Source organism: Ascidiella aspersa, chromosome 2 (assembly GCF_963924565.1).
Source record: "Ascidiella aspersa chromosome 2, kaAscAspe10.2, whole genome shotgun sequence".
Classification (NCBI taxonomy): Eukaryota; Metazoa; Chordata; class Ascidiacea; order Phlebobranchia; family Ascidiidae; genus Ascidiella; species Ascidiella aspersa.
Window position 1 is genome coordinate 22,524,221 of NC_139448.1, and position 16,443 is coordinate 22,540,663.

A 16,443-nucleotide genomic window follows, 5' to 3' on the forward strand; every position below is an offset into this window, starting at 1 on the left:
CAGACTTATTTTTAACTGAAAAACAAATAAAGTCCGCCCAGATTTCTAGTTGTTTTATAGTATATTTCGAAACATAGCCGAACACATGTTAGTCTGTTTGAATTTATTACGCCCCTCAGAGACCTATTGCACTTCGGTTTAGGCCGGACAAGAAAAAAGTTGCCAAACGATGTTCGAAGGGGTTTCACTTTAACACGTTTTGTTCAGGTCGGACAGCGGGGAACCGTTTCGCTGTGTGTATCATTCAAGTTGTCAAAATACTGCAAACCGCGTTTTGTCAATTGTCCAGAATTTCCTGTTTAGTAAATTCTGAGTTAAATGCCAGACTTCCTAGCCACCTTTACTTTGTCACAAAAAGATTAACCACCCAAAAAAAAGGTAATTATGTAAGCTACATGATAGCAAGCAAAATCGTTAAAAATAGAAGTTGCATTCTGCTCATTTCGTGGAGTCGTACGTGCTTTAGATCGGAGTCAACATTATTAGTTTCAGTGCAAGTACTGATTTAGTGTTGTTTCATCAAAATTAATAATTTCTCTCATTGTTGATGATGTTGACTCCGAGAAATTTTAGTCTGCGAGCTCTTAATTTCCCTTAAATTTCCTTAAGGATCGCCACCCTTTACGTTTTACAGCAACAAACAAATGCTTTTAGTTGTCTGCTTTTCTGCATTGAAGTGCAGCTAATGTAGGCCTATACTCGTCACCCCTAAAACACTTTATCGAAGTGACGGGTCAGTGGTTCGCCATCCCTGTAGTAGACCAACCGGGGCAAAATCGTTTTGATCGAATATCTTAAATATAAAGACGCTTCTAACAGTGTCACAACGAAGTGAGTTCAACCAATTTGCGCAAATCTTTTACAAACTGTTTACTTTAAAAAAACGGTAATGTCTAGTAACTAAATTAAGTTTTTAGACGTTTAGCAAAATATCCAATAAAACAACACAGCGCAAGTAATGTCGCGTTTAGAGGTTAGTATAAAATTAACTCCGGGTGCAATATCTAAAATTAAAAAAAAAGATATGACGTACGTTACTGAGTGAAAATATAGTATTGCAATTAAGACCCCTTATCCTAACCAACTAACCATGTGTGGCACAATAGGCTAGGTACCTCCCTCATTATGTAGACTACGCATATTTTTTCGTGCATATATTTGCGCATATTGTGCAAAAAAGCTTGCATCCCATCTCCGCCGTGAGGTTCTAATGTACAACCTATGCCATACCAAACTACAAGCGTTGTACTATGATATAGGTATCGTTGACTAGTAAGACTTCTGAAAGGGCAGATTGTAGTTGAATAATCGTGTGTTCAAATGTGTATCCACGTGTACCTTTGTTGACAGGCAATAAAATAATATAAGCAGTTTTTACATTTAATGGAACTTATATAAGATGTTGTCCATCCTACATATGGCAGTCAAACCGAAACTTCTTCGAACTGAACCAAAAACGTAAAATGAATCGACTACTTGGTGAAGATTTGTGCCCAAAATATATAAAGCTCCATACGATGTATAAATAATTTAGTAAGGAGTAAAGTAACACACTTCAAGTCCTTTAGAGGTGCACTTCTAATAAAAATATCAAGGTTATGTTCAACTATAATTTCAACGATTCCTGCAAAATTAACGTAAGTGCCAACTTTAAAACAGATTGTGATAAGTATTCACATAAATAGAAAGTTGAAAAAAACAACCAGAAAAAAACACGAATAAAATAGAAACAATTCAAAACTTTTTACTATAAAGCGAATTGCACTATGAAAAAAGTCATTTGTATTTATCAAGTTCTTTCCGGAGAACGGTTTTCTTGGCCAAGGCAAGCTTCATCTGTTCCTTTAAAAATAGTTTTATTATTATTTAACAAAGTGGTTTATAGCTTTCTAATTTCTATTTCTATTTCAAACAAGTTATTTCGAATTCCAAATCAGTTGTCCAAAGTGGACAGAACCGTCTCTTGGGGGGATAGCGCGTTCAAACTTACGAGACATCATTATAAGTGGCTTGTGGTGCGATTAAGTGCGATTCGCGGTAAATTGCCACAAATTTGCCGTTTACTGTTTGTCTGAGATAAACATTTTTCATCTTGATAATAGCAAGCGAAAGACCCCTTTTACTGTTCTTTTTAATCTTTTGCGACGCGTGAACAAAACGACGTCGAGCCGGCTTACGAACGGAGCCAAATACAATTATGCATATGTGCACTATGCAGTGTAAATATATTTTACAAACAAGACAATTTGCAGCAAAATCGAAATATCAGTTTTCAAACAAAAGCTATTGAGTTTTGGTTCCGTTTAAATCTTTTTCAAAATTTAGCTCTAGATAAAGACATTACAATGAAATTAACAACAAACATACCGGCAACTAATTTTGAACGCACACGACTTGGTGTTTAAAAATGTTCTGGTTTTTAGTAAATTTAATTTGCTATTCTAGTTTGTTAAGCCCACTTTATGACAGTCTGTTCAGCACAAACCAGCCGTAAATAGTTTACGCACTATAGCTAGATGTTATGTGTTTGGCAGTTATAATTTTAGTGTTTGTAAACTGCACAAGAAAAGTTTACAGAAAGCGGCGATTGTTTCTAATGTAACTGGGTCACTCGTCTTGATCTAATCTAACGCAAAGCCACAAATCAGCCCAAAACTAAGTCAAACCTTCTTTCTTTTATCTCACTAAAAACATCGAGTTAGGCGCAGTGAATGTTCCTCGCAGTTCGCTCTCTGCGCTAATATCCGATGTTGGTGCAACAACGGCATTTTAACTGAAGACAGATTTTTTAAGGGTGACTGTCGAGCGCGTTTCAAAATCGTAATTTTTGAGTTATGATAGTTAACGCAAAACTATTCTATTTAAGCATATTCTAAGACCACGCGTTTAGTGTGCAATTGACACAACTGATTTTCCCTCAACCGCAGCTTGTATTTTATCTGACGTGCCACACAGCTCGGTGCAGATGTTGCGCTGATCTTGGCATAATAACACCGGGAATAATGTCTTCGTTTAGCATTGCAGGTGGCGAAAGGCGTGCTTGCAATTCAGCGCTAGACCCGTACGTGGAACTTCGGAAAGTGCGCTGCTGATAGTCGAAATATGATTCTACCAAAATCAATCGAACATATTTCACGGTCTTCGTTTATTTTTTTGGCCTGAAGTTAACGATTGCATACTAAGCGGTTTCGCAGTTGGCGCCTGGCAGGAATATCGACGATGCAAGTGTTCGCTTTGCGTCTGAAGGTTCGCTTTTGCTGGACGATATTTGGAATATTTCTGTTTAGTTTTTTATGACCAGTATTTTATGACGTCATTATTCATTAACGTCAAACGGAAAATAGGGGAATTCTCTCAGTTGAAAATTCAGGACCTCCATTTATTGATTTTCTGGATACGCTCTGATTACTGTAGATGTTATTCCATAAAATTTAGCAAATCAGTAGGAGGCGCCCACCAGAAGAAGGTATTTTGTCTAAATTTTCCAAATTTTATACTAACATTTCCAGATTACATAATACAAAGTTGCCACTAAATGTAATGAAAAAATTCAAGGCCAGCCAAAAGATTTTTCAAAGAAAATTTGTAGGTTTTTAAAGACCTAAAATTTCGCTCAACGTTTTTTAAATATAATTCTAAAACACAACAGTAGAAATGCTACAGTCAACAAAAGTAAAATTAAATTTTTTTTAATTGTTTTTGTACCACCACTTTCAAACAAATAAACCTGAACAAACTAATTCAAAGACTTTCGAAAAAATAGTACTTTTAAATACTTTACGTAAAAATAATTAACGATCCAATTACGTCAGGTGCACGCGAAAGCAGTCTGTTACCGGGGGTCCAACACAACTGTGTTGCTAAAAACTTGGTAACAAATAAAATCAATTTATAGAGTTTTGACTAACTGTGTTCGGTAAAACCTTTGTAACACCGAACATCATTCTCACCACATTGGGTAACTAGGTTAATGCAGTGCTATGAAAACACATCTGATTTTACATAAAGAAAAGCATTGTGATTTATAATATAAATGTCCCTATATTCCAATAACATATCGACGAGCAGCATTTTGACTATCCCGGATCTATTTTTAGGATTTTCCTGTGTTTGGGTAAGTTTTTACGGCTAAGGCTAGTTTTCTTGACCAAACTAATATGAAAATGATATTTTTTTTTCGAAAAACCTTTACCACACAAAGAATTCCTACAAACACTTAAAATAAAACTCTAAAATTGTAAAATAGTACCATTCATTGCATACAACACAACATCCCCTCCTGGCAAAGTATACAACGAGCGCATTCGTTAATATCGTCGCGTTTGTATGAATAAAATGTATAAAAAGAACTTTGAAGTCGACAAATGACAGTCGAGGGAAGAACTACATACCAACTATTACCTAATTAAAATAAATAGGTTTCAAAACACTGTTCTAAATTGATATATTTCGTTCCAATTAAAAGTATACATTACCAGTAGAATATATAAATTTAGAATACCATTTTTCCTTGTTTCTTGCACATTTGTGCTTCATTTGTAAGGTGTTCATATTGAGATCTCAAGCAGTTTGAATACTCTGAAAATTAAAGTGCTTTTTTGTAGGTTAGATAAAATATTTTAAGAAACGAAACTAACATTTTTGTGGTATTTAAAAACGCTACGATAGGAATGCAACAACAAAATCGATAAAAACATTTAATAACGTGCTTCAGAATGCTGTTAAATAAATGCAGGGTTTTCCACAATATTTTTCATCCCCTTTTGATTTACCATAAACTTACACGATCGACCTGTGTGGACTTACACAACAAAGAGATTCAATTAGTATATTAATAATCTAGGCCTGGGGTTCTTAACCTTTTTTGAATGTTTTACCCTTTTAATAAATATGAATATCAGATTTACCCCCAATATACAAAATGGTGCTCATCATTTAAAAAACGAAAGTAACAAATTACATTAGGTATAAATCAACCAAGTTTGGTCTAGTTTTTGTCTTAAAGACTGGCAATTTTGACCCAAAAAGGGACCAGTTTTTGTTTATCATAATTGAATGATCATTTGCTAGGTGTTGTTTTAAATTAGCAGGTTTCGTGGTACTGTTTGAAAATGTTTCCATACGCAAAACACACTGAGGAACTTGGAAGACCATTCTCAATAAGTTATGTAAATCCATAATTCAAATTTTTTTTCTGGTACTTTCTCTTCTTTTAGGACAAGCTATTTAAAAAAAATATCAACAATAAATTAACTCGGCAGTTAAGCTGTACCCAGTGACAAAAAATAGGCAATCACATGTATAACCAGCACTGAAATTCCAAAAGGTGTACTAAACCTTACCGTTATCGCTACTAATTAATAAAACAATTAAAACCCGATATCGCTAAGCTTTCTTGGCCGAAATTGCACAAAAAATAAACCTAAAACACAGTGTCTGCTCGCAGACATGTACCTAAATCTATGCCGTGACGTCCGAAGAAGCTCATGAATTCTAACAGAAAATGAAGTAACTGAGAGATAAGGATGTTGTCAATAACTAAAAAAATTATCAATTAGCGAAGCATAACGTTACCGACACTAGACGATAAAGAATCAATAGGCTACTAGGCAATGACGTGCGGTGAGGTTCCTAGATGGTGAGGCACTAATTTTTCAAAGTTACGTTTAGAATCATTTTTCTTTAACAATCACAAAGACGGTATCGTACTGATAAAAACTAAAAAGTTTTTTTTTGTCCAGTCGTCTGATGCTTTTAAAAAATCTGGAGCAGGTCTGCCTTAATTTATGACTTCAACTTTAGATTGAAAGTTTATTTTTTTTAAATCTCCCAGCTTTGATACTAAATTTTCCTCCATTTTAGGTAAATTAAAAAAAGCAATCCTTTATACTGCAAGAACGTACGTTTATACTGCAAGAACGTCCGTACTATGCGGGCATTTAAGCTGGATGAAGAAAGGTATTATGGTTGTGACGTCACAACTGGGGCATGCCTCAAATCATTATTTTACGAAACTATTTACAAACCTTTCTTTGCATGTTGTCCGCCTTCCAGAAATGTTTTCGTTTCTTGAAATTTAATCTTTAGTGAGCGGGAAATCTGTTCTAAATTCGTTGTTGCAGCACCACGCTGCTTATTTTTCGCTATTTTCCTTTCGTTCATCTTTAAATCAAACTGCAAAACGTCCAAACTGGATATGCTGTAAAACATATTTCAAGGGAGTTTTAGTTTAAAGGGCTGCGCAATATTTTACCCCATTTGACGTGCTGTGTAATCTTTTACCCCATTTTTTTTCTGTGAGACTCCGACTTTTTATAAAATATAATTTTTGCCTAACGTTTCGGTAATTCTGAGAAAATTTATGTGTTTAAAATATATGACGGTGTATCAAGAGTAACACATAGCAAATTTGGAAAAATAAACAGTCTAAATCCTAAAACTTAACACCATCCTTAACCAACTATAACCCCACTCAAAACCAAAACCCATCCCCAACGCTGACAAACAAAATACAGTATTAAACAGCGGCCGCGCCTTATCTTCTATGCCAAGGTTTTAGAATGTTAGTTAGGCGATTTCGATATTTTTCCGAAGGGTTTCCAAAGTCAATTTATAATCTACATTACGTCACAATAACTTAACTTAGCTATTTTTTGAAACCAAAACAATTTAATATAGGAAACCGTCTGTTCTCGTGCAAACTTGTGCGCAAATGTTTAACTAGATTTTAAGTCTAAGTGTTGTGAGGGACATTTATTCCACCGCTGGTGATACATTGCATTTATGTTAAAGAAGTAATACTTACTGTTAAGATTAACAGTGAGCTTGCTAAACCGCATTTTTATGTAAGTACTTTATGACCTATTTAATTGTGTGATCATTCTATGAATTGCGGTCAAAGGTCACTGAGCACATGGTGCCTTGACATTGTAGTTGTCCTTACGGCAGTTGGTGTTACTACCTTGTCGCGGTAGGAGCTCATGTTGTTAGTTACTTGTAAATGTTTGGCAATGATGTTTAACTTACTGATTCGGTTTCTGTTTTATTAACATTGTTTTGTATTATTCTATTTGAATAAGGAATCCACTTGTTTAGGCCTTCGCGTGTTTTAATAAATTCCTGTACGTGTACACTGATAAAGACTTCAGTATCGGATCGGATCCATTAGTTTTCATGGTAGCAGAGGATGGTTACAGGAAACCAGTTGTAAACACGAAAAATGGCAACAAGTGCAAAGAGATCTTGCCTTATTCTGCATGGAAAAACAAGGTACAAATGTGGCAGCTTGTCACGGGCGTCGTCAAGCAAGAACAAGCAATTATTGTTCTACTGGAGGGCCTAGAGGGCAACTCGAAAGCGGAAAAGGCTGTTTCGCAATTAACGCGCGAGGATCTACACGCAGAGAGTGGAATGTCCACGTTGATTGGAAAACTCGATGCAGCGTTCAAGACGGAATCTGTAGATGATGCGTACTCTGCATACACGAAGTTTACAAGGTTTAATAAAAGTACTGATATGACGATGATTGACTACATTCTAGAGTTTGAACATTTATCGCATAAGATGACGTTTCACGAGATGGAATTGCCAGATACAATTCTTTCTTTTGCAAGTGACCTTAGGTTTGAATCCATGAAGTCTGCTCTAAACCGCATATTTACTGAAAGCCCAATTTCTGATAAACTGTCACAATATATCGACGTCAAAGAAGAATCTTACGTAGCCAGTAATCCAAGACATCGAAAAGGTTTTGATAAAAGAAAGTTCAATCCTATCGATAAGTTTGGAAAAATATTTAGATGCGTCATATGTGATTCTAAAATGCATTGGGCGGCAAAATGTCCTCACAAAAGTTGTAATACGTCTATTTCTTCTAATGATGTTTCAGACGATGAAGTCAACATTGTGCTATTTTCAAGTGTTACCAACAGTTGCGTAGCTGAAACCTACAAGTCGGCAGTTATAGACACTGCTTGTTGGAAAACTGTCTGTGGTGAACGCTGCGAAATTATTTACGTAATTTACATTTTAAGTTTAAGCGTGACGTTAAAATCACTCCTTCGCGTACAGTTTTTAAATTTGGTGACTGAAAGAGAGTAATTTCCAAATCCCAAGCCCTAATTCCTGCTTGTGTTGGTGGAAAATTGTGCAGCATTGACGTTTCTGTCGTCAAGAACGACTTGCCCCTGTTGCTTAGCAGGTCGTCACTTCGGAAAGCAAGTGCTGTACTTGATCTTGCTCGTGGTCGAGCAACAATGTTCAACAAAGACGTTGAACTCTTTATGTCGTCTAGTGGTCACTACTGTGTTGATGTTTTTCCGAGGAGGCACAAACCTGGTGACAACCACTTCCATGGTCGGAAGAAATGGAAAAGCCCTGGCAATTTGGCCAGATCGTCGTGCCTAGTAAGAGTGGCTCCTAAGGTCAGCGAACCTAGTAAAGAGCACACTAAACGAGTTGTGCGTGTAATCAGTAAAATCACAGATGCAGCGCAGTACGAAGACTGTGGTGAATGTCCACATCTCGCCAATGATGAGCGGAATCGATATTACTTCAACGCGTGTAAAGAATGCAAGAAGGTAAAAGGAAATATATCCAATGGTTGGATGCTTCGCCCAGATGATAAGTACGGTGGTCGTCGAGCGGCAGATGAGTTCGTCAACATCAACTTGAATGGTTGCTGTGATGGTATACGAGGGAGCCAAGGTGCATTGCTGTACTGACGGCCCTAGTGTGCGTGTCACATCAACGCAGTAAATGAGTTGGGTGTTGGGACGGACTGTTATGTTTCTATTCTTGCGTTTGCTATACATTGCCGAGTGTTCGTTAATCTTTCTATTCGTTGCAATTCACTTTTTTAAGAAAAAAAATAACAGTGAGTTTGTTAAGATTAACAGTGAGCTTGCTAAACCGCATTTTTATGTAAGTACTTTATGACCTATTTAATTGTGTGATCATTCTATGACTTGCGGTCAAAGGTCACTGAGCACATGGTGCCTTGACATTGTAGTTGTCCTTACGGCAGTTGGTGTTGTTGTAAGTGTTTGGCAATGATGTTTAACTTACTGATTCTGTTTCTGTTTTATTAACATTGTTTTGTATTATTCTATTTGAATAAGGAATCCACTTGTTTAGGACTTCAGTATTTGATCGGATCCATTAGTTTTCACTTACAAGTTTACAACACAGTGAGTATTAGTACAAAAACGTTATAGATTCGTGTAAACGGTTTTTTTAAGTAGTCCTTTGTAAAAACACTTGTATAGGGTATGGGACGTTTGGACGCCGCCGTTTTAATACCTTCTGTTGTGGCATCGCCGCCTGTGCGCCGCTGTTTGAGGATCGGGGTTTATTATTTGGTTAGAGTTCAGGGTAGGTAATCGGTAAGGTTAGTGTTACAGTTCAGAAAAGGATATCAAGGTAAGGGGAAGTTTAATGTTGCGGTTAAGCCAACTTGTTTTTAACCTTATTTTATTATAAATATAATTTTACGACGTGCGGCGTTATTTCAATATTGGTATTATTTTGCTGAACTTAATAGTATTGAACCAGATCAACACGGAAAGATGGCGGATAGAAAAAAAAGTGCAATATTCCTGTTTAGGCCAAGTGGTCGGCAAACTGTGGACCACGGCCATAGTGCTCGGGTCATAAATCAACATGTTTTTTTGGATCTCTTGTAGCGGTGTTTGTAATTTTTTAAGTTTTTAAATCGAACAAAGTTTGCATTTCTTGGCATAGGTCATAGAGGTAATGGGTGTTAATGAAAAAAATATTTCAATAAAAATATATCATACCTAACGGTTTTGCTAACGCCAGCACTGGACTGTGGAGTTGCTAAATTTGAGGCGGGGATGACACTGTTGCTGCTAGATGGTAAAGAACGTGCAGGTTTGCTATGCTTAACATACAGCCATTTCTCTGAAGCAATGATTGATTCAGAACCGTTTAGTGGTGTGCGGAGTCGAACACAAACCTCTATTTTGCCAGTAGTCTGTCGCCCATCTTTAATCTAAAATAATCACACATTATAGGTGTCCTAAGATTTTTTTTCAAGAAGAAATTAGTTACATATTAACAACATGAAAGACAAATACAAAAATTAATATACACTTGAATAAAACTTTCAAATAAAAGAAACTACAAACGGTAAAAGTTCCACAATCGTGGCTTCTGTACCATGTTTTACAGTAGGGTGTCCTTAATTTGAGTTAATTAACTTCCTTTGTATTTTCGATAAATTTTCGATACTAACGATGCTACAAGAGTTAGAACACTTTAAAGCAGCTCGAATTATCCTAGCAAAAGAAAAAATAAACATAAAGAAATACCTCTTCAGCAGAAAGCAGCTCACATTTCTTTTCAAGAAGCATCAATTTTATTGATGCAGTTCCGACACTGGTGGTTCTTCGTAAAATACCACTGGAATATACACAAAATTAAACGTGTATTTATTAGGATAACTTACATAAATCAGTTATTCTGCTTATAATTCCTATATAAACAAGACAACTAAATAAAACGGGACCACACTAAAGATTGAATTTGATTTGCGGAAAACAACAGACCGGATCAATAATGTAAACCATTTATACAGGTGTAGGTTTTCTCTGGCTTCTGAGTTGCCATGATTAACTCCGAAGACTAGCTTCGCCACTATTTATTAGGGGCAGCGTAATGGTGCTTGTACGGCTGCACTAGTAAGTTCGGATCTCACTGCAGGCTATTTTCATGACCTGTGCTGGCGTATAAAAACCCTTGTTTGACTAATTTCTGTACACCTTCTGGCATCCTATGGTGAAAGTCTGCCGTTGTGCAACTGTAAGATTTAGATCTTGGGTTGTTTACTATAAAAGATGCTGATGGTTGGAAAAATGTCAGGTAGCATAAACGCACCCTTGTATGAAACAAACAGGACACGTGTTTTCGTTTTTATCGTGTATTAAAATCCTTTTAATTAAGCTTATTTACGAATCAATAGAACAATTAAAATGCTAAATACCTCACATCGATGGAACAAAGTCATACTACTATCTTATTAACATTCTCGTCCTTTAACACTATATAACTTAATAAATACAAAATTAAATAGCGTTTTACGACTTTAACTTTTGTTTTATAACAAACAACTTAAGTTTGACTAGATTTCTACTTATTGGGAAAAATTAATTATAACAATAAAATTAATAAGAACAATGTATTGTCACAGTTATTAAATTTTCCATAAGCTAAAAAACAAAAAAATGACTTTGGAATAATATAAAAAATGTGATTACTCAATACCATGGCAAAATGAATATGTAAAATTTGAAAATATTTCCTCGCCCTTACACGTAAATGACGACAATGACTTTAAATGGTAGCATACTATGTACTATGTGAGAATACACAGCAATTTTGGGGGCCTTTTAGGTCAAGATTATGTGCATCAAATAAGAGTGACACAAGTTTTTAATCATCAAAATGGGGAATTTTCATTATATGTTTAATAGCATGCTTTTGGTGAATTTGGAATAACTGAAGTTTCTAGAAAAACTTCAAACAAATTGAGGTTAACTTGTGTCAGTGGTCTCCAACTTTTTTAATAAGCGTAAACAAAGTGAAATCAGAATTTACATGGCAACCCAATTTTGTTTTCAGATAGGAATAAAACATATATAGAATAATTGTGTATTGTGTAACTAAGTAACCTGAGTGATAATGCGTAAATACACATTCCAAGATAACTGTGGCTACATACATGCACTAAAATGATTTATTTTAGAAAGTTTTATTCAAATTATGAATTGGAATTTGGCATATGAACGTGAAGTGAAGTATATATACGTCAAAAATGAGTAAGGTACGCAGAAATCACCAAAAAAAATGTGTTTAGGAAAAAAGGACCCAGGCCAAATTAAATTGCTTGGCGGGCTGGATCCTACACGCAGACTGTAGTCACCCAAATGCTAAGGTCTGATTTAGGGTAATTCAAGAATTTTTTTTTTCATGAAGTTAAATCTTTTGCGTTTAGAGGTTGTTTGACAACTACTCACTTTGTCAGCAACTAATTTCAATAAGGATTTTATTAAAAGAATAATGCCCGTATACATGTTTATTCACCAATTTGTTTGACAGGTTTTCAAAAATGGCTTTAAGAAGCCTAATTTTAAAACTGAATTCATGAAGTTTCCCAATGATTAACTTGTCTTCAACTGCTTTATGAACCACCTGAAAACTGCTTGACTTTGGTTGCCTGCTTGAAGGTAAAGTCTCCCAAAATTTTACTGTGGCAGAAATGTGTGTCCAAATTTAAATTGCTACATCTGCAACACTTTGGTTTTAAACACATTGTTTTGTTACTTTAAAAGCACCATGAACAATATGAAAGTTGCAATTACCAACATTAACAAATGTCAACTTGTTCTGACTGTGTTTTGCCAATAGTAGTTGAAAAGGCGCCTTTTTTGAAAAGACGCCCATTCATTGGTAACTGGACAAGCAATGGTTTTATTTGCTTCAAAGCCAATTTAATTTTTTTTTCAAAATTGCCAGCTGAACCAAAAAACCTGAGTCTAGATACTGTACAGTAACTAAATTATTTTGTCTGAAATCCTTTTTAGCATAATGGCTTTGGTTTACAACCCTAAAAACTAAGTTTACCACATGACTAAATTTAAAAGAGCACCTTTACTCTGTGTACTCGATGAAAGTGTAATTTCTACAAAATGGACAAGCTGTTTAGCCTGTATATTACTATCTAAATAATTTTTAGTAGGGCGATAATTGTTAACTTGGCAAAATGTACATCAAAAATGGCTAACAAAATGTACACAATTCGATTACAAAATTAACAATAAAATAGTCATTGAGTTTAAAGTTTCACAAAAAAATCCTCTTTGAATTTAATGGAAAGTTTTTTCATCAATACCCCCAAAGTCTTGTGTTGATTTGGCCTTTATATAGTTATTTGTATTTTTAATATGCCAAAAATATCAACAAAGCATTTAAAACCCAAAAATATAACTAATTTAATTTGCACTGTTTGCTTGTTAAGCATAAAAAACAAGTGACTGACGATGCCAAGACACAAATGCAATACTTCCAGTGACAAGTCTATGGAACCAGTTTTTTTCACACATAAAATTCCCAGGTAGTGGGACATTCAAACAAACCATTTCCCATTTTGAAACCCCTTAAGAGACTTAAATGAACCTCTTTAAAACTAAAAATAACAAAAATTTAATAAAACAAATAGAACTATTTGTAGGATTGATTTAACAAATAGATTACATTTTTTCTAAACAAAGCAAGATTTTATTGTAAGGTTGAAACCTTTTATAGAATACTTCCAATTTAAGCGATTTACTCTTCACTGCTCGGTGACTGGATTTTAACTTTCTATTGAATGGTACTCGAAACCGCTCATCAAATCGAATGACATGTAATCCAGAGATCTCCTCAGTTTTTCCTTTTAAAGGATTATCCTAGATAAAAAAAGTTTACATTATACATGTCAGCATGTGTTATCCAAAATAAAAAAACAATGAATTTCGTTTAGAGAGCTCATTTAAAAAAAGGAAACTAAAATATATTTAGAAACCTTTAATATTTAGAACATTTCTTGATAGGTATGTTTTTTAGTTTTAATTGGAACGAAATAACATTTGTACAAACTTGGTAAAATATATTTTTGGTTTGGTGACAATAAAATGCTGAATTACTATTTTGTAACAATTGCAAAACAAAGTTCAACACTTAATACCATACATGTGGAAATGGAAACTCCCATTCAACAAACAACTTTACATCTTTTCCTCCCAAGTTCAAGTCCATGCATTGAAGAATAACAAGCTCCATTTCATTGTTTTCGATATCAGGGATAAGTTTAGTGGTGTTAAATGTTCTGAAAAACATAACTCTGGATTTAAGTCAATTTCAATTTTCATGATCCCAACATAACTTTATTGAGTGGAAGGTTTATAGTCTTAACATACATCTGGAGCTTCGAGCTTAAAGATTTAAGAATTTATTGTTTTCTTACTTTTCTTCATAGTGAAAATGGGGAGGAGCATCTCCGTGTCGGCGACAACTTCGAACATAATCATAATCTGTTTGTGACATAACAGCAAGTCTATCACAACTGTCAGCTCCACTCAGATCACCACCTAGAGTCATCTGTTGAGCAAAACTTCGGGCGATCTGCATTGCAAAAAACAATTTATTGATTGATTTTATGAATAAAATTAGTTGATTAAAAAATACATGCTTAAATAACAGTGATGAAATGTATTAGAAAGGCAAGCAAGAGGGGTAAATCTTTACATTGACTTGAGAATGGAGAGACTTCAGCAAACGTGTATACAAAGCTTTATCTTCTTCGATGGTTGAACTTTTTGTTTCTTTTAACAAAATGTTTTGTTCTTCATCACCACCTAAATTTCCAGCTATTGGTGTTGTTTCCAAAGGGGGTTGAGGTACTTTACTAATATCAACCTAAAGCACAACGTAGAACAAAATTAGGGATTAAACAAACAGTATTATTTGTTAGCTTATGGCAACCAGATTTTTGATTAATATTTTTTAGACTATTGTAGTTGTGTTTCCTAATTTTAGGAAGAGGCAGTAATCGAGCAAAGTAGAATAATTTGTAAAATAACTTATATCAGATTAAACAAATTGCAAGTTGAGCTCTATTTACCGAGTCATCTCAAGTCAAGCTATTTGCATTTAAACACAATTTTACATTGTTCAATATGCTAAACTTATTTTATTGTAATCTGTTTTTGCAAAGCAAATTCCCTCAAAACTCTTCATGTTCACAAAGTTAGAAAATATGAAACATTTTCTTCAAAAAATAAATAAAACCATTCAAGTTATTTGCCTAATTGTGAACAAAAAACACCATGTTAAGCATTCAGCAGATTCATTTTGCATATGACACTGACCTTAAGCCCGTTTTTTGCTGCCTCAATAAGTGAATCAAAGCCTTTCATTTTGCGAAGAAAATTAACTGCTGCAGTTTTATCACCTTTGCGTTTAGCACTTAGTGCAGCACGTTTAAAAGCAGCTTGTCTGTTCTCTAGGAATGAAACTTGTTGCTCATAATGGTCTAAACAGAGTTAAGAAAATATTTATTGAAAAAACACAAACAACATATTAATAATAATAATAATTGAAATATGTTATATTCACTGAATCACTTTTATAAGTTGTTTTACGATTAAAAATGTCATTAAAAATGTTAAAAATAATTAATTTAGAATATTCAAACCAATTTCCAGAATAAAAACATATCCATACTTGGGGGCTTTGGAGTAGAGATTGGTTTAGCTACTGGAGAATGACTCCCACTTTTTCTCTCAGAAGGTGACTTACTGTTAGAACTCTGTCAACAATTTAAATTCAATCAATCAATCAATCAATCAATCAATCAATCAATCAATCAATCAATCAATCAATCAATCAATCAATCAATCAATCAATCAATCAATCAATCAATCAATCAATCAATCAATCAATCAATCAATCAATCAATCAATCAATCAATCAATCAATCAATCAATCAATCAATCAATCAATCAATCAATCAATCAATCAATCAATCAATCAATCAATCAATCAATCAATCAATCAATCAATCAATCAATCAATCAATCAATCAATCAATCAATCAATCAATCAATCAATCAATCAATCAATCAATCAATCAATCAATCAATCAATCAAGTGTATTTTATAATGCAAAATAGTAATTACCCAAAAAATGTTGCTTACAAAAACGTATTACTATATATGAACATAATTAACTTACAGTACTTACAGTAAAATCTAATAACTGTGATGTCATTTCCGAAGATGTCTCAGGTGGTAAAGCATCATCTTTATCATTAAGTATTGCGCCAATCTTTTCATTAAGGTTTAGTTGTTCAGATTTTATACCTAAGTGTTTACAATTTTATATTGCAGAGCCCTGATGTTTTTACATGAAAATGAAATAATATTCAAGTGAATCAATATAGAACAACCAGTAATTAAGTTAGGTTTAACCAAATCAACGCTAAAATTACCAAAAATATTGTGCAAGTTAACCACATTTTACGTAAGGGTAGAGAGATTGGTTAAGCATAACTGCACTATAGATATAAAGCATTTATTTAATATGCTTAAATAGGTTCTTTATGTGAATATAAATAATACACACCCGGTAAAGGAAGATATCCAGGAGGAACAGGAAGTTCAATAAAGTTAACAGATCTTCCAGCTTTGTGAGACTTAATTGCAGTTTGGTATTGCTTAACGATTCTTCCCATTCTTCTAGCTTTGCCCCCATTACCATCCTTTTGTGCTTCAGCTTCACTTACCTGATACTTCTGCAGACGCTGCTCCAATGCTTGCACAATTGTTAAAGGTTTTTCAGGTGCAGTAAAACCTGTTAAAAATAACATCAGTTTGGTTGCACAC

The 16,443-nt window shown here is 34.3% G+C and overlaps 1 protein-coding gene across 2 annotated transcripts in view; it reads right to left on the reverse strand.

The window, feature by feature from the left end:
* Positions 1–375: 375 nt before the first annotated feature.
* LOC146164338 (coiled-coil and C2 domain-containing protein 1-like) overlaps positions 376–16,443 on the reverse strand; it is a 44,505-nt gene continuing 28,437 nt past the window's right edge. The window contains exons 9-21 of one of the 2 annotated variants that reach the window (XM_083381319.1): positions 16,184–16,411; positions 15,803–15,921; positions 15,283–15,367; positions 14,928–15,091; positions 14,305–14,475; positions 14,024–14,181; positions 13,750–13,885; positions 13,315–13,466; positions 10,332–10,422; positions 9,798–10,012; positions 6,027–6,199; positions 4,502–4,578; positions 376–1,842 (exon numbers count right to left, since the gene is read on the reverse strand). In XM_083381319.1, the coding sequence (XP_083237445.1) occupies positions 1,777–1,842; positions 4,502–4,578; positions 6,027–6,199; positions 9,798–10,012; positions 10,332–10,422; positions 13,315–13,466; positions 13,750–13,885; positions 14,024–14,181; positions 14,305–14,475; positions 14,928–15,091; positions 15,283–15,367; positions 15,803–15,921; positions 16,184–16,411 (1,835 nt within the window). In that variant the 3' untranslated portion in view covers positions 376–1,776. Of the gene's footprint in view, positions 1,843–4,475; positions 4,579–6,026; positions 6,200–9,797; positions 10,013–10,331; positions 10,423–13,314; positions 13,467–13,749; positions 13,886–14,023; positions 14,182–14,304; positions 14,476–14,927; positions 15,092–15,282; positions 15,368–15,802; positions 15,922–16,183; positions 16,412–16,443 lie in introns of both variants that reach the window. The other variant, XM_083381320.1, reaches the window with a different exon arrangement.